Source organism: Epinephelus fuscoguttatus, linkage group LG3 (assembly GCF_011397635.1).
Source record: "Epinephelus fuscoguttatus linkage group LG3, E.fuscoguttatus.final_Chr_v1".
NCBI lineage: Eukaryota > Metazoa > Chordata > Actinopteri > Perciformes > Serranidae > Epinephelus > Epinephelus fuscoguttatus.
In genome coordinates, this window is record NC_064754.1 from 30,597,836 (window position 1) to 30,615,333 (window position 17,498).

Below are 17,498 nucleotides of genomic sequence, written 5' to 3' on the forward strand. Positions count from 1 at the left end.
GCCGATTGGCTGTGACGAAGGGCTATAGTCGATTCTGATTGGCTGGTCTCACGCTGAGCGGAAGACAAAAGGAGGAAACCTCGGGCCGCCATGTTTGTTGAGGCACACATGTGGGCTCGTGGCTGGCAGCAAACATGCACATACAGTTTGAAAGATTATGTAACCTACTCAGGGACGTCAATATAGACAGTGGGGCCCCTGGGGTGGAGGGGGCCGTAGAGAGGCCCTTGCAAGTGATTAAGATTGCCACCTTGGAAGTATACCTGTGTTCAAGGATGAATGATAGAAAAAAAAAAATAATATAAATTTAAAAATGGTGCCATCTGCTCTGCTTAACCTCCTGAGACCCGTTGTGTGATATGCATTTTTAATTCCTCTTAACTATTTGGGATCAGTAGGACCTGGTAAATATAAAAAAAAACTACACATTGTCATCAGTAATTAAGTCACAATATCCTCAAATGAGACGATCATAAAGTCCTAATGTTGTCAAACACGACAACAGTAAAATAAACAAGTTTCAGACATAAAAACTGATCAGGTTTTGGACCTTGTCCATTTTTGTGTCTGGATCAGCTGCAGACTGACTTGGCAGAGATGGCTACCATCTTGTTTTTACATGAATTAGTGTGTTGTGCTTCTACTACTACTAGATGGCACAAACAAGTGTCCACAAACAAGGACAACAGGTCTAAGTTAAGTAGAATGAAATTTAAAGTCAAGTAAACCAAAATGCGATGTCCTCATGAGGACACAGGGTCTCAGGAGGGTATATATCCTTAAAAAGGCAAGGTTTTCTTTTTTTTTGAATAGTCAGTAGCTATCTGAAACAAATTAGATGCTTTCCTATTTAAGCTATAAATTCAATGACTATTAAAAAACTATTAAATTAAATAATTAATTTTACTCCTTTCATTGATATTTTTGTCAGATATGCAGTGATGATTGCAGGGTAATATGTTTGTTGATGTTGTCCAATGTCAGGTCTCTATTTGTGTCAAGACAATATGCACAATAGTGTGTACAAGGGCCCTTCATAACTTCCTTACACCACTGAGCCTACTGCGTGTACAGTATCCACAACACCAGCCGAAAATAATAATAACATCAATGATATATTGTATTAATAGTACAATAATGAATCACTGTATTACTCACAATTATGATTTTTTTTAAATGCAAATTTTGGATGGTTTTGCCTTTTACAGAATTTGCTAGTTGATACAAAGTTATTTTACCAAGCGACACTGCACAGGGTAAACATATAACTATCAGTGTAAAACTTCCCTAGCTGATTTCTTTAGTATGTGTGACAGGATCAGTGTTAAGGGGTTTGTTATGCATGTTATCATCCTTTGTGTCATGTTTTTGTATTTTGCTGCTTGTTTTTAGTGTTTTTATTATGACTCATCATTTGAGTGTTTTTACGTGGGTTGCTTTTTTACCATTTTAATCAGATGTATGACAAAGATTGCTGTGCCTCTGTTATTGCAGTGAGACTAAGCTCAGGGGCCTATGGCAGAGAAAGACAACAGTGAAACCTTGAGGCCAGCGGGAGTCACACGGTGACCTTCCAGAGATGAGCCACCAGAGCCTGACTCAGTGTCTGTTCAGTGTGGATACTCCAGCCTGGGCTCGTGGCAGCAGTTATCGCCCAGGAAAATGGTGAGTATTTATTTCTGTTTTGCAGCGGATACTGCAAAGGGGCTTAGTGAACTGGTTTTAAGTAGGGATGAGTGAGTACCATTATCTGTATCTGTGTCTTTTTCTGTTTAGCCAACTAAATAATATTTATTTGAACTCTGAATGGGCAGGGTTATGTCAAAGTGGGTGGGGTTTATATCCAAAGTGGGTTGGGCCTAATCAGAAATTGTTATTTTAAGCCTGAAATTTATATGCAACTGATCAGAAGTTGCATTATTTATTACCAATGTAAAAAGTATTTACAGAACAGCCTCATTAATAGATTAAACATAGCTACCAAAATGGCAATTGTTTTTTCTTCTCACGAGTACCGATAATGACACATTTTAGTCGTATGATACTTCATCCTCGTAAAAAGTACAGTAGTTGTACAAGATACTCGCTTCATCAGAGTACTCCGCTCAACGCTAGATTGAAGAGACATTTTAATAAGTTTTCATTATCTAACAGCTGTCCTTTAGTGCTTATTTTATGTAGTCATTTTTTTGCACCTTCATGTGTTTTTTGTGTCTGCTCACCCCTGATTTTTTAAGAACCTGTGTAGCCTTTTGTATGGAGTCCTAGGGCTCCTTTAACCCTAGGTGGTGGTGCCTTAATTTTGTTAACACATCATGTTTATATTGTTCGTTCTTTAACACGAGGTATTGATATTTATTGGACCGGCCCCACATGTCCCACGGTGTAATCACATTCCTTCAGCATTTGTAATACTGTGACTTAACAGTGCATGTCTGCCAATCAAAAATGACTTTACAGTGATCTTATTTTTAATCCGCTGTGGTATTAGTAACACCATAAAATGCCACGTATTATATGTGTAGTGTCGTTTCCCTTAAAACTAATGTATTAATACATTAGTTTTGTGATTAATTAGTTTTGTTTTTCTATGATTTTTCATGAGAGACTACACCTGACCAATTGCGCTATGACCATTTGACTCATAGAGACAGAGTGGACATTCATGCTGGAAAATGACATCAGACACTGATTAAATATTTCATCACACAATAGCTCACAACATTTATTATTTTTCTCACAATGCCACGGCAAAAAAATAACAGCAATGCACAGGCTATCAGCTTGCCCTTTAACAACAGCCAGTGTTTCTCTATAGGTTAAACTGCTCCCTCTTAGCTTCACCTACATGGATTGGAAATTGAAAGGAATACTTTGGATGGTTCTGCAGGGTTAGTCTATGTTAGGTCCTATTTGCTGGTCCCGAAACTTGCATTTTGGTCATTGCTTAATCCGTATTACAGCTGATATCCTTTGTGTCATAATGATGTGTGGGTTTGTTTTTTGTCGCAAAATAAAGACCAGTAAAATCAATTGTGTGATTATCAAAATAAAGTGCACATCGTGTGTGTGTGTATGTGTGAAATCTGTGACGACAGTAACAGTAAATGACCTTATAGTAACTTGATAGCTGAACAGCACATGATTGATGTGTACTCTAGCTCATCCAGGGTGGGGGAGTCTATTTCTTGACTTTGCCCTGAGCAGCTACAGCTTCCATGGCCTTCTTGACGGTCTCCTCGTCTCCCAGGAACTGCATGGGTCCTACGGGCTTCAGGTTCTTGTCCAGCTCGTACACAATGGGGATACCTGTGGGCAGGTTCAGCTCCATGATGGCCTCTTCTGACATACCTGGGGGAAACAGTGACAGACACTTTCATACATCTGCTCATGCTAAGACAGGACAGTTTCATTTCAAGTGATTAATCAGGTGAGCAAAAGTGGAAACATCTGTAATCAGTGACTTTGTAGAATAACCCTCTATGATTGTTTTAATTATATAGGGAACTCCTCGATTCAGCATGACTAATATTAAGGTTATCAATAAATGCAAACTTTTCTAAATTTAACTGGATAAACACTTTGGCACAGGGCAGTGCCTCAAAAGTCTCTGCTCTGTCTCTTACCCTCAAGATGCTTGACAATGCCCCGGAGACTGTTGCCATGGGCAGCAATCAGCACCCTCTTTCCCTCTTTGATCTGAGGTACGATCTCTTCGTTCCAGAAGGGCAGAGCCCTGGCGATGGTGTCCTTAAGACTCTCACAGCTGGGAAGCTGGTCCTCTGTCAGGTCACCATAACGCCGGTCCTACAGCAAAATAGGGAGTTAAAGTTATAATCTGTGTTTCAGCCATGTGGCCGCACACTGATGTAATAAAGATGATTTGTAAAAGAGAAAGAAACAATGTCTTCCTGTGGTGTCACCTTGCTTATGGTCTGATAGAAGTCATGCCCCTCATCCATGGGAGGGGGAGGAATGTCAAAGGAGCGCCTCCAGATCTTGACCTGGGCCTCTCCGTGTTTCGCTGCTGTTTCAGCCTTGTTCAGCCCAGTCAGGCCACCGTAGTGGCGCTCATTAAGGCGCCAGGTCCGGTGAACAGGCAGCCACATCTGGTCGATGCTGTCCAGAACAAACCACAGGGTGCGGATAGCCCTCTTGAGGACTGAGGTGTAGCAAATGTCGAATTCATAGCCAGCATCTGAGGTGAATCACAGACAAGACATGAAGAAGATGGTTAATGTTAATATTCATTGGCATTTGAGACAAAGAGAGAGGTTTCATTAATTTCATTCATACATAAGTCTAAGGGAGTATATTTTTTATTTGTTACAGGGAGGAAAATATTATTCCATCTACATTACACTTAACCCAATAGCAAGTATCTGCACTATTTATTGCCTCTCTCCTAACATTTGTCACGCCTGTGCTGTGCTCTTTTCACCACCTATGCACCCTAAGTTGTCTTACAACCACTTAATATAACATGATTGAAGGACGAAAGGAGCGCAGCACGGACGTGATATTGTATACAGCTTCTACTGTAATTAATCAGATGCACACCACACACACGCCTGTGTGCAGCGTGTGTGCAATGAATATGACGCACTGCACTTCGGACCCCAGGAGGACTGGCTGCTGCCACTGGCATCAGCAAATGGGGATCCTTTTAAATAAATAAATATATATATGTTTGCTTTTGCTTAGTCAGGGGCAGTGCTGTGCCATGGGACACTGGCAGACTGTGAGCTCTGCAGGATGTGCCTGCAGAGGATTTTTGGGTCGCAGAAATCCAACAGGAAAAAAATATCTCAAACAAAATTGTTCTGGCCTTCCGGTCTCTCCTCCACCTAGCCCCCTGCGAAATCTCGCACAGTGAATGACAACTTTTCTCTAAGCAAACAGAGGTATTACTACTAGTACTGAAAACATATGCATCTTTGCTCAGATGGTGTTGGGATGTCCCCAGAGTTTCTCTGCTGTTAAAGGTCCAGTGTGTGGGATGTAGCGGCATCTAGAGGTGAGGTAGCAGAACTGAAACTTCTCCGATGTGCTAAGCATGTAGGAGAACTACAGTGGCTGACTCAAAACCCCAAAAACGCCAATGGCCCTATCCAGAGCCAGTGTTTGGTTTGTCCACTCTGGGCTACTGTAGAACAACATGGCGGACTCCATGGAAAAGGACCCACTCCACATGTAGATCATGGATGTATGAAGAAAACTAGACACAGCACTGGTGTGGGGCCCTGTTAATACTTATGAAAGTTGCTCAACAGCCGCATATAAAATTACTTGGATTATTGGCACTGCTTTTGCATCACTGGGCCCATAAAGTAAGGACAAGACACTCTCACCAGCCAAGGGGGCTACTCCTGGTTTAGTGCTCCGCTAACTTAAATGGGGATAAAATTATTTAATCCTGCAGCGCTTCTGGACTTATGAAATGTTGTCAGACTGAATGGATCAAATTGTGATGGGGAAATTTGCCATTGTGGGGGCTGTGATGCAAAAAAAAAAAAAAAGAAAAAAAAAGAAAAATTATCCACTGGTTTACAGATGTCTTTTTACAATGTAAGTCTATGGGAGAAAGTATTTTTGAGCCCCACTGGTATCAGCCTCAGAAGATGTAACTCCACTGTTCAACCATTACGAAAACTGTCTTCAGAGCCCGGTGCACTTCCTGGGGGCCTGATGTAGATGGTTACCAAAACACAATTCTTATTTTAAGGTGATAATAAACAAACAAAGACCTAATTATAAATATTACATACAACTCCAGCCAATAGATGCCCCTAAATCTTACACACTGGACCTTTACGCTTGCTTCACAAATTCACTGACATATTTTATATAATTTATCAAAAAGATACATCAGAATTATTGTCTATATTTCTCTTCACTGCACATAGCTGGGGTAAGGAGACCGAAAATAAGGAGCATATAAGACCAGGGTCCGCCACATTGTCTTGACTCATTTCTGGGGCCATCAAGGGCTTAGGGGAAAACCGGTCCAGCAGTGCCTGTGTGATAGATGCCTGATCAAACCATTTGCATATAGCACCTATTCTGCTAGAGACACGTGGCCTCTCTGGTTTGTTTTACTTTAAAGACAACAAACAACCACCCAGCCTAATAAACACGATGACTTAATCAGTCCCCTGCTGCTGGCTCGTCTAGTGTCGCAGTGGCCGGGCTACCTGTTTCCCCATCCGGCAGAGTTGCATAAGCACTGGCTCGCAACGGCTTAATCCAATGACCGAGGGAAAGCCCGATTAGGCCCTATGACATTATCTGGTACCTTTCAGGGCCTGTCCGCCCCTCTTTGCCTCATGCTCGCCGGTCTCACTCAGGTCTGCATCGAACCAGCCGCAGAAGCGGTTCTCCTGGTTCCAGCAGCTCTCTCCATGGCGGATCAGGACCAGCTTGTACGCAGCCATCCTCACACCGATGCCCTCTGCGCTGTACTTCCGGGAAATGCGGGGTAAGTGACTCTTCTTGTAAAGAGGCAGCAACGTCCGCAGATTTGTCCTGATTTCGCCGCAACTCCAAAGACGGCTGCAGAGAAGAGGGCGCAGTATTTTTAATGCCTGGAGGAACAGACTGTTGTAACACTAAAGAGTATGGAGTTGGCAGATCTGTCCGAACTTGACTGAGCTCACGACACGAGCTCTCTTCCTGCTGGTTTCCACCAATCAGAGGGCGAGCTGTGTGCGCCGGAGGAGGAGGGAGGCAGGAGGATGCGCACAGCGGCACGTCCACACGCCCAGCTGTGCATCATGTAGGCCGGCGTTAGTGCATCATATGGAAAAAACTACTCTGTTACACACACACACAAAGCTCATGAATGACTACAAGTGAAAAAACAAGTATTAGAATGCACAACTTAAAATGCAAATCACTCACAAGATAATGCTGCAAATTAAAAGCGGCTGCATAGACACTAAACTGCAGACTTTAACCTTGGATCATGATCAGACTTACAATAAAGGAGGACAGGGGACTATAACAAATACTGACAGTTAGTTTATTGTTAAGACTAACCAGGTTTGAAAAGAACATATTTGAATGTGGTGTCATTTATTTTAAAAAGGCCAGAGACCTGAAAGACCTGGCTTTTAATTTGCAGTTTGCTCAAGACGACTTATGAGGACATCTTGGACTTGTGACATGGACTTCCCAGTTATGACAGACAGGGACTGTATGACTCATTGGATTTTAGAAACTGTGGTTTGCACCACCTTCAATAGTCCCTGATTCAAACCAGAATGTGCCCTGCTGACATGCCACATGAGTATGAAACTAAATTCAGAGAACTTAAGATATTACAATTTGTGACATTTGACCTTTCAATGTAGGATTAAAGTTTGCCAAATTAATGTGAATTTTTAAAAACAGTGTCCCTTGCTCACTGGCAGGCTGATCTTGAAGATATGATTAAATTGAACTTGGACCTAGAAATAAAAGTGAAACAATATAATGAAAATAAAATAAGAATAATTCAAATTAAATTAAATTAAATTAAATTAAAATAAAATGAAATTAAGTGAAATAGAATAAAATTAATTAGTTTAAGACTGTAAACTTAACAGTCAAGTTAATAATAATAATAATAATAATAATAATAATAATAATAAAATAATAATACATTTTATTTGTTTGGCGCCTTTCAAGGCACTCAAGGTCGCCTTACAAGTAAATAATAGAAAACATAAGAACAGTACAGTAGCAAATAATAAATATACAAATAACAAGCATGCAGAACATAGAAATAGCAAAATAAATGTATAAGTAATAAATATAGAGAACATACAAATAGAGGTGGCTAAACGGATGGATAAACTATTTGGATTAAAGAGAGTAGGCAGTTTTGAAGAGGTGTGTCTTGAGGTGTGACTTGAAGGTATCAACTGAGTCCAGATTACGGATGTGTAGTGGGAGAGTGTTCCAAAGTCTGGGAGCTGAGCAGCTAAAAGCTCGAGCACCAAAAGAACTGAGTTTGAAAGGAGGTGTGGTGAGCAGAGTAGCCGATGAAGAACGGAGTGGACGAGGGGGGATATATGGGTGAAGCATGTTAGAGAGTTAATATTGTATTCTTTGCTGGACAGGGAGTCAATGGAGCTGGGTTCTGGATGGTTTGTAAACGGTGAATGAGTTTGTGTGGTAGACCGGTGAAAAGGGAGTTACAATAATCCAAATGAGAGGTGACCAGTGCATTGATGAGGACTACTGTAGAATGCTGAGAAAGGGAGGGGCAGAGTCTGGAGATATTACGGAGATGAAAAAATGTGGTGGTGTTGTTGATGTGGGAGGTAAATAAAAGGGTACTGTCTAGAATAACACCAAGGCTTTTAACTTGTGATGTGGTGGGGAGCAAACAGCCGCTGATGGGAATACTGTGGGGGTGGGCTTTGGAGAGTGATGACTTGGATCCAATGAGGAGAACCTCACTTTTATTGGTGTTGAGTTTGAGCATGTTATTTGACATCCAGTTATTGATGGCTTGCAGGCAGTCAGTGAGGGCAGCTGGGGGTGAGGTAAACTTAGGTTTAGTGGAAATGTAAATTTGGGTGTCATCGGCATAACAATGGAAGTGGATACCAAAGTGATGGAGAATATTGCCAGCGGGGAGGATATAGATGATGAAGAGAAGAGGGCCTAGCACTGAACCTTGTGGAACACCGTGAGTCAGTAGTGAGGGTGACAATCTGGTGTTTTGGCCTTGAATGAACTGTGAACGGTCGGACAGGTATGAATGGAACCAGAGAAGAGCAGTACCAGAGACCCCAGTGCCAGCCAAGCGATCGAGGAGGATTGAGTGAGATATAGTGTCGAAGGCGGAACTGAGGTCAAGGAGTATGAGAATGGTGAGGGGACCAGAATCTGCTGCTAGAAGAAGATCATTTGTTATTTGAATGAGAGCTGTTTCTGTGCTGTGATTGCGATGGAAACCGGACTGAAATGGCTCCAGGAGGTTGTTTATTGACAGATGGTCTTGGAGTTGGGCTACTGTGCATTCTATGACTTTAGAGATGAAAGCGAGGTTGGAGATGGGTCGATAGTTGTTGAGTTCATTTGGATCTAGACCAGGTTTCTTTAATATGGGTGTGACTGAGGCAGTTTTGAGAGAGGAAGGAACAGTACCAGTTGAGAGGGAGGAGTGCAGGATTTGTGTAATGAGGGGGGAGAGCGAGGGGAGACAAGCGTTGACCAGTGGAGTTGGAAGTGGATCAATTGGGCAAGTGGAGGACCTGGAAGATATGATCAGTTGGGATACTTTTTGTGTGGAGGGCAGACAGAAGGCAGACAAGGTACTGGTGAGCTGGACATTATTAATAAACCAAGGAGTGTTAGACTGAGAGGAGAAGGGAGGAGCAAACTGCTGATGTATGGAGTAGACTTTGTGGTGTAGGAAGTCCAGGAATTGCTGACACTGTAGAACTGACGTAAAGTGGGAGGTCATTACTTTGGGCTTGAGCAGTTTGTTTTTAGTGGAAAATAGAGTCCTGGTGTTGTTGCCGTCTTGTTGGATGATTTTGGAGTAATAGGCAGACTTGGCAGTGTTTAAAGCAGTCTTGTAAGAGTCGATGTGGTCCGAGTACATTTGACGGTGAGCAGTGAGTCCAGTTCTTTTGGCGAGGTGCTCAAGGCAGCGGCCGTGTGTTTTAAGTTGACGGAGCTCGGAGGTAAACCAGGGAGCAGATGAAGAAAAGGTCACAGTGCGGGTTTTCAAAGGGGCCAGGGTGTCCAGTGCAGAGAGTAGCGTGCTGTTGTAATGCTCAACAAGGTCAGCAGTAGAGAAAAGGTGTGAGTGAGAGATTGACGTTGAAATTAGACTGTTCAGGTCAGTGATATTGATGTTCTTGAGATTATGGAAGGAAATGGTGCGCTCGTGAGGGGATTTGCAAACTGGGAGGTAGACATCGAAAGTTAGGAGTTGTGAGTTTGTGATCAGAAAGTGGAAGTTCTGTACCAGAGATTAAATGGGGCAATGCCAGAGCAGCAGATCAAGTCCAAAATGTGACCCTTGTTGTGGGTTGGGAATTTAACATACTGAGTGAGCTCAAAGCTGTTGAGAGTTGAGATAAAGTCCATGGAGAAGGTGTCATTATCGTTGTCAACATAAATGTTAAAATCCCCGGTTAATATTATGTTTGGAGTGGTGAAGTTAAAAGAACAGTCTATAAAAACAGACAAAAAAACAACACAAGTCACATACACTATTATTACTGCACACTGGTCCTCTGAGTCTTGATGGCGTTGACAAATAAAACCACTTTGTCATGTGTTAATGTTAGCATTTATTGGTTAATTGAGTTAGAAACATTTCAATTAGGGGTGTAAACACACTTTGAAGATTAATTTATCTTTTTATATCACATTAAGCCAACTGAGTTTGTTAAGATTTAACAGTCTGACAACTGCTAGTTAAAGGATTATTCCTCAGTTCCACCATGGCGCTGAAATTTTCACTGAATGCTTTATTTATATGGAGTTAATTGATTGGGTTAACTGTGCTCTCACGTGTCTTCCGTTGGCAGGAGTATTCGAACGCTGATTGGTTAAAAATTAAAACACTCATCAAGTCCCACCTCTTTCCGGAAGCTGACAGTCACCTGACTTTACTTTTTTTCCCTCTGTGTTTCCTTGTTAGCCACAGCGTCAGTGCTAGCCAACAAAACAACTGTCCCACTTTCTTCCCCTCCTCTATTTCGTTCTCGTTTCTCTTTCTTCTCTTTCCCCAGAAGTTAAAATAACTCTTCGTCCACCTCCAAAACCATGGACGAGACGAGTCCGCTCGTCTCTCCGCTCCGGGACTCCGGTGATTTCAGCTACTGTCCCACAGAGCCCACCAGCCCCCGGGGCGCGTTTGGAAGCACCCCGGGCTCGGTGGTGCGCATCCCGGCAGGCAGTCCGGGACGCAACCGGGAGAGACAGCCGCTCCTGGACCGGGATCGTGGGAGCTCGCCGCGGGAGCCGCACAGGAACGAGTTCCCGGAGGATCCAGAGTTTAGAGAGATCATCCGAAAGGCCGAGCGAGCCATAGAGGAGGGGATCTACCCGGAGAGGATCTACCAAGGATCCAGTGGAAGCTATTTTGTCAAAGACTCACAGGGGGTAAGAAGAGACGCTGCTCACATGAATCTACCGATTACCTACAGCTGCTGTCATAACGGTACATCTAGCTGTCTCAGGACTGATCTGTGGTATCTGAAGTAGGCTATGTGTAGTGCAGTGACTGCAACACTGTCTTGGTAAAAGTGTTGGTCGCTCCGAGGAAAGGCCTCTTACAACTAGCCGGTGATGACTTGGCAAATAGGCTGTAAGGCATGACAACACAATGTCAACCTGCAGTTTAAACTAGTAAACAACCACTTCTTAGGTCAGGAAAGAGCAGAACACAACTTTATTTTCTACCAAGATGTCAATTTGTCTTTGTTTTATCTGGCACTTAACATACAACAGCATCACAGAGGGTGTGTATAATCCAAATTCTAAAATACAAATACACAAAGTATTAATAAAAACAATTTAACAAAAGAGAAAAATAGATTAAGTATTAAAGAGTTAAGAAAAACAATTGCTGGTTTGATAAATGACCTGTTATAAAAATTGTTGTTGCATCTTTCAGAGTTTAGAGGATGTAGGCTTTCCTGGTGGGGCTCTCCTCTCCACCGTCCCAAAGAGCAGGATCTGTGGCTTCCTGATAAATTTACTGGTCATGATGATGACCTGCCATCTTGTTACTGTCTTCATTGTTTAACAGAACACTTTAAATGAGTGCGATGAAGACAGCTTGTAAGATTTGCTGCCTCACACCATAGACATTAAGATATGTATTGTTTGAAAACACAATAAGCATTCACAGTCACATTTTAGTACATTTTAACTTCATGATCCAGTTGCTTAGCTCTCCCTAAAATGACTGTATCATCAGTGTGACTGCGGCTGTGCTGGCAGCTGTTGAGATCATTCTGCTTGGGCAGGTAGACTGTGAGTAAAGGCCCATCGTTGACCAGCTGTCACTATGATGTCAACAACACAGCCATAGATAAGATGCTTATCACCCATTAATTCAGGTATCTCTCCAGTTTGTCATTGCCTTTAGCTGTGTAGCAAGTCTGGGCAAAGAACAGCGTCTTAAGTATCTAATCAAACAGAAAATGCTGAGCACACATGTCTGATTTGTTGCAGCACTTGTAATCACTTTATTCCTGCAAGCGTTTTTACAAAGTGCTACACATCCGAGACAAATCAGGGAATCAACATGCAGACAATTCTAGTGCATTTCTGTCCATTTGTCACCCTCAGCAGTGCCTCCTGACTCTAATCATGCCAGATTAATGACAGTAAACTTTGATCAGCCCTGCTGGAGCCGACCAGTAAAAGTCTTGAGCAACTCACAGGCGCCGTCCTCCCACCATGTCCCTATCTACAGTGTGTTTAAAAAAAAAGGAACTGCGTCTTTAGCCTTTGTGACTGAATCCTCGCAAATTTCACTTGTGTTTTTATTTTGTTCAAGACAAGATAGTCCACTCCTTTTAGGTGCCACCTTCTCTGTTCACAGAAGGCTTACAAAACAGAAAAAAAGTATTCTAGGCTGTGCGTGTGTGAGCTTTTTATCCAATGACCCGCTTCCCTTGCCCCCCCACCTCTCCAGTTTCTTTAGTTAGTCACCAGTGTGCTTAGTAGTCATGTGCTAGCTCTCTGTGAGGATATAATTCTTTTCGATGACCAAGTTTCATGTTGTAATCAGTGTATGTGTGTAAATGTGCGTGTGTGTGTGTGTGTGTGTCATGCTAGCATAATGCAACATGTGATTTCTATATACAAATTTAAAGTGACACCACACCCAAAATCTTTCATGTCACTTACAGTCAGTCAACAGTGGCAAGTCTTCACTGTATAAAAGTGTCGTTTTAAATCAGTGTAATTCGTTTGTTCACTGTCCCTCTGTGCGCTTTGTGTATTTTCAAGTTTGCAAAGGAGAATATTGTGCTTGAATTAAGATATTTAATTGTCTCAGACACAGCCAAACCTTCCCTTCTCTAAGTTTTCCTTTTTCAACTTCCTTTGGATTCCGAGCCTTTCTGTCTGCACTCTATTTCCTGATCTTTCTCATTTTCCTCACTCTTTCTCCCTCCACAGAAAATTATCGGCGTGTTCAAACCTAAGAATGAAGAGCCCTATGGCCAGCTGAACCCCAAGTGGACTAAGTGGCTCCAGAAACTGTGTTGTCCCTGCTGTTTTGGACGCGACTGTTTGGTCCTGAACCAGGGTTACCTCTCAGAGGCAGGGGCCAGCCTCGTTGATCAGAAACTGGAGCTCAACATCGTTCCCAGGACCAAGGTATTGACACACACAGTGCTGCCTCCGCTTTACAAGTGCAATAAACCATTGTGCAGTCCCACATTACATCACAATTTTGCTCTGTAGGTGGTGTACTTGGCCAGTGAAACATTCAACTACAGTGCCATAGACAGGGTGAAGTCTCGAGGAAAGAAGTTAGCCCTGGAGAAGGTGCCTAAAGTGGGTCAGCGTTTCCACAGGATTGGACTGCCACCCAAGGTAATCTGATAAGTTGTTGTATAACACAGGTGGTTGTTTTTAGTGATTGATTTGTGTGTACTATTGATCAAATTCATCCAGTGATGTGGGGTTGTCTATCAAAATATACACAGCTAAGCAACAAAAAGACCAAGTTATTCGTGTGAAGGGTTTTAGGGGGGATTTTTCCTTTAACTCACTTCAGCACATTATTGATGATGGCATTACAGTGTAAAAGGTATTTAAACACCCAGAGAATACATGTGCTGCTTCTGTTCCACCAGGTTGGCTCCTTCCAGCTCTTCGTTGATGGCTACAAGGATGCAGATTTCTGGCTGCGGAGGTTTGAAGCGGAGCCGCTGCCTGAAAACACCAACCGCCAGCTCCAGCTGCAGTTTGAGCGGCTTGTAGTCCTCGATTACATCATCAGGAACACAGGCATGCAATCACCCTGCGCAGCACTGTCAGGGCTGGGTCATCAGTATAGGCAACGCGCTCAGCAAAGTTAAAGGAGGTCTATGTGACATTCGGAGTATTGATATAGGAGAGAAATGGCGTCCTGAGCACAGAATGAAGTCACACTACCTCTGTGTGTGTTAAAATGAGAGCTTCTCTGTCTGTTGTCGTGGTAGGAGGTCCGGCTGTACATGTATGTGACGCTGAGTGCACAACCTATTTTTCCTGTTTTAACGGAGCGTTTCCCCAACGCATTCCCCACCCCCAGAACAACGCTGCGAGGTTCAGTCGTTGACGGACCTGGCCAGATGCAGGCAGCTAGCTAGCGTGCTGTCGGCGAGAGCTGTTAGCAAAGTCATCGAGCAGAAGAGCTAGCAATATCTTCCTGCGAAGATCTCTCATGTTGACTGTCACTGTACCAACTGAACTTAGACGAGTTGAGTAGTGTACTATTGAAAGAGCTGATATATAGGCGCGAAATGGGCTATGGAAATGAGCGCAAAATTTGAAAACATAGATTAATTATCAACTGCATAGAAATCAAACTATGGTCAACACTTTTAATAGTGGGAAAAAAAGCTTATGCTTATTTTTCTTTTGCATAAATAAATGAGATATTGTTTGTTTACAACTGCGATGGCAATTTATTTCTTACTTCCGGCACCGTAACGCTCCGTTTCTCCCATGTTGTCAACGCCCAAGTAGGAAAAATCCAACGCCTCCACGGTCCGATGGTCAACGGAACCGCTGTTGTGCTGCGCGCTAGTCCGTTACTATTTTCACCTCCATTGGAATGAATGACTTCCGGTCAGCATCAGTCCATCAATGTGTTAGGTTGTGCACCTAGCTTGAATGCATATGAGTCCCTGTGTTTGTAACCCACTGGCCGTCTCGTCACTGCATTATGCACTGTGCTCATACAGCGGTTACTGCTGATAACAGGATGGTAGCATTGCAGTCCTCCAGTTCTTCTCCGGTTAACGCTGTTAGCTCTGTCAGCACTGTTGCAGATGTTTAGCGCTGTTTATGGAGTTAGCACTGTTAATTATAGGTATGCTCCAAATATCGCATAGAGCTCCTTTACTTGATTATGTTAGTTATACGGTTAATCACAGTCTTAAATTCATCCATGGCAACTGTTATCTGGTTATTTCATTTGCTTGACTTTGTGTCTCTTTTCTGTATTCTAGACAGGGGAAATGACAACTGGTTGCTCAAGTATGACTGTCCCATGGACCCTGTTGGGAATAGGGTGAGAACACACAGACACAGTCTTGACGGTCATCTTCTAAATTGCCGACCTTGATGGATGAGTATGTGCTTATTTTATACCTCCAACTGTATCTCTGTAGGACACAGACTGGGTGGTAGTAAAGGATCCCATCATCAAGCTAGCAGCTATAGACAACGGCCTCGCCTTCCCCCTCAAACACCCTGACTCCTGGAGAGCTTGTAAGCACCTACGTGGACTTTGCTTTTCACCAATCACTGCTCACCCAGCAAGATGCAATTCTAAATCCCATTTTGATTGCATTCAGAGTTTCTTTAAAGATAGTTTCCCCAAAAAATACTAAGATAAATCCAGTATGTATCTTTAACTGTCTAGTGCTTTACAAGTCGTGAACATAATTATTAAGACACGGTTTTCTTTTCCGATCACCAGACCCGTTCTACTGGGCGTGGCTCACCCAGGCCAAAATTCCTTTCTCCCAGGAAATCAGAGAGCTGGTCTTGCCCAAACTCTCCGACCCAAATTTCATCAAAGACCTGGAAGAGGACTTGTATGAATTATTCAAGGTATGGAGGGACTCAGATTGAGTACTCTGCAACAGTTTTGTGCAGAATGAAGTAATTATGTAAGCGAGTGTGAGAATGTGGGAACAGATGCACAAATTGAAATACTGGAAAATGCAAGGTGGAGAATGACTCAGTTCTGTGGCTGTTAACATTAAACATATGCGTATTGTGTCTCACAGAAAGACCCTGGTTTCGACAGAGGACAGTTTCACAAACAAGTAGCCGTAATGAGGGGGCAGGTGAGTTTTCTCCTCTCCTCTCAAAACACGTTTTTCAGCAGTTTAACGTGCAGCTAACTGTTCCTCCTTGGACCAATGGGTTTGCTTCAAGGCATAAATTCACTTAAGTATTTTTATCCCAAGATCCTGAACCTGTGCCAAGCCCTGAAGGATGGTAAAACACCCCTGCAGTTGGTCCAGATGCCCCCAGTAATCGTCGAAACAGCCAGAGCACCTCAGAGAGCCAACAGTGAGTCCTACACACAGAGTTTCCAGAGCAGAAGACCCTTCTTCACCTGGTGGTAGGAATGATGCAATGCAGAGGAAGAGGAGCAAAAGCAGGAAGCCGGAGCAATGAAAGGAGCGAGGGGTGTTGATATGCGGATGGAAGACAGGACAGAATCTGAGAGTGAAGGTTTTTGTCCCAGAAATGGAAATAATCATGTCCCCCCCCTCCTCTCCTCTCCTTATGGATATTTTGGTTACAGAGTGAGTGAGTTGATGGACAGATGAGGCCAAAAGAGGAAGAGTTTCACAGCATATCTTTCCTGTTTGCCTCTGTGCCTTGCTTGAATGTCAATGAAGAATTAACGCTGAGTTGATGAAGATTCTGTACCTTCCTGCGAGAGAGAAAGATTTACAGAGAGGTGTCAGACTTTTCTTTTGGACCCCTGGGTGCACGTAATGTTTGCCCACACACACGCACGCCAGTCAAAAGCCTCTCGTGCTTTGTTTTTGGATGGGAGGTGTTGCATTCCATGTTTGTTTTTTTTTTCACAAGTCTCTGCCTTTAATATTCACCTGCATATTCCCTCCCACGCAGTTAAAAGCCCTGGGCTGGTGAAAGCAGCGGTGCCACTGGTGAAGATCAGCATTTTTTATTTTTTAACAAATAAGAGAAGTGTTCATTGTGGTTAAGTTTTGAAGATTTAGGAACTGGGCTCTCGGTGGTGTGTATGTCTTTACACAGTAAACACAAGCTATGCGAATTGGTTTCACAGTTACTCAATGCTCCTCCTAACTGTTTAGATTAGGATCTGCAAGTCATCTGGTGTGATATTGGAAAGCAGAGGCACTTTTGTTAAAAGACACAAACTGTTTGATAAGTATGACTGGCTTGCCTAACTTTTCCTTCTTTCACTGATGAGTTAAATCATTGGCGAAGAAGACAAAAAGATCCCGTCTGTGAGCAGGCGGAGGGGGGGTTGCTGATTCCCCACAAGCTCCTGTTTGTCTCGGCCATGTTGATTTCTGTTCATTTCCAGGCTCATGAGGTGGACCCAAGTAAACAATGAAGTAACTTCCTGCTGTACTGAACTGACATGAAATGTATTGTCGTGACAATGCACTGTATAATTTGTATGTAATATTTAATGATAGATTATAATTAAAACATATTACATTAATACAGATGACTTGCATTTTTGTGAATGAGAAAAGTTTACAGTCAGACACCATCACACAAAACAAAAATATTAAAAAAGT

General features: G+C 42.8%; 2 protein-coding genes across 2 annotated transcripts; one reads left to right on the plus strand and one right to left on the minus strand.

Annotated features, from left to right (window-relative positions):
• Positions 1-2,692: 2,692 nt before the first annotated feature.
• On the minus strand, positions 2,693-6,694 carry pgam1b (phosphoglycerate mutase 1b). The gene is made up of 4 exons (XM_049566652.1): positions 6,296-6,694; positions 3,924-4,198; positions 3,627-3,807; positions 2,693-3,351 (listed from the first exon to the last, which is right to left on the minus strand). Exons 1-4 carry the CDS (start codon positions 6,432-6,434, stop codon positions 3,182-3,184), a joined length of 765 nt encoding a protein of 254 aa, XP_049422609.1. The 5' UTR covers positions 6,435-6,694; the 3' UTR covers positions 2,693-3,181.
• Positions 6,695-10,635: 3,941 nt separating this feature from the next.
• On the plus strand, positions 10,636-17,423 carry pi4k2a (phosphatidylinositol 4-kinase type 2 alpha). The gene is made up of 9 exons (XM_049566677.1): positions 10,636-11,112; positions 13,144-13,344; positions 13,432-13,563; positions 13,827-13,980; positions 15,189-15,250; positions 15,351-15,450; positions 15,662-15,795; positions 15,975-16,034; positions 16,158-17,423. Exons 1-9 carry the CDS (start codon positions 10,774-10,776, stop codon positions 16,317-16,319), a joined length of 1,344 nt encoding a protein of 447 aa, XP_049422634.1. The 5' UTR covers positions 10,636-10,773; the 3' UTR covers positions 16,320-17,423.
• Positions 17,424-17,498: the final 75 nt, after the last annotated feature.

Bases quoted from the DNA above. Each gene is read 5' to 3' on its own strand.
- pi4k2a (XM_049566677.1), top strand. From the start codon at position 10,774: ATGGACGAGACGAGTCCGCTCGTCTCTCCGCTCCGGGACTCCGGTGAT. The intron at 15,251-15,350 runs GTGAGAACACAC...GTATCTCTGTAG, and splicing joins TGGACCCTGTTGGGAATAGG to GACACAGACTGGGTGGTAGT. The intron at 15,796-15,974 runs GTATGGAGGGAC...TGTGTCTCACAG, and splicing joins ACTTGTATGAATTATTCAAG to AAAGACCCTGGTTTCGACAG.
- pgam1b (XM_049566652.1), bottom strand. From the start codon at position 6,434: ATGGCTGCGTACAAGCTGGTCCTGATCCGCCATGGAGAGAGCTGCTGG. The intron at 4,199-6,295 runs GTACCAGATAAT...GATTCACCTCAG, and splicing joins GGGCGGACAGGCCCTGAAAG to ATGCTGGCTATGAATTCGAC. The intron at 3,352-3,626 runs GTAAGAGACAGA...TGTTTCCCCCAG, and splicing joins CATTGTCAAGCATCTTGAGG to GTATGTCAGAAGAGGCCATC.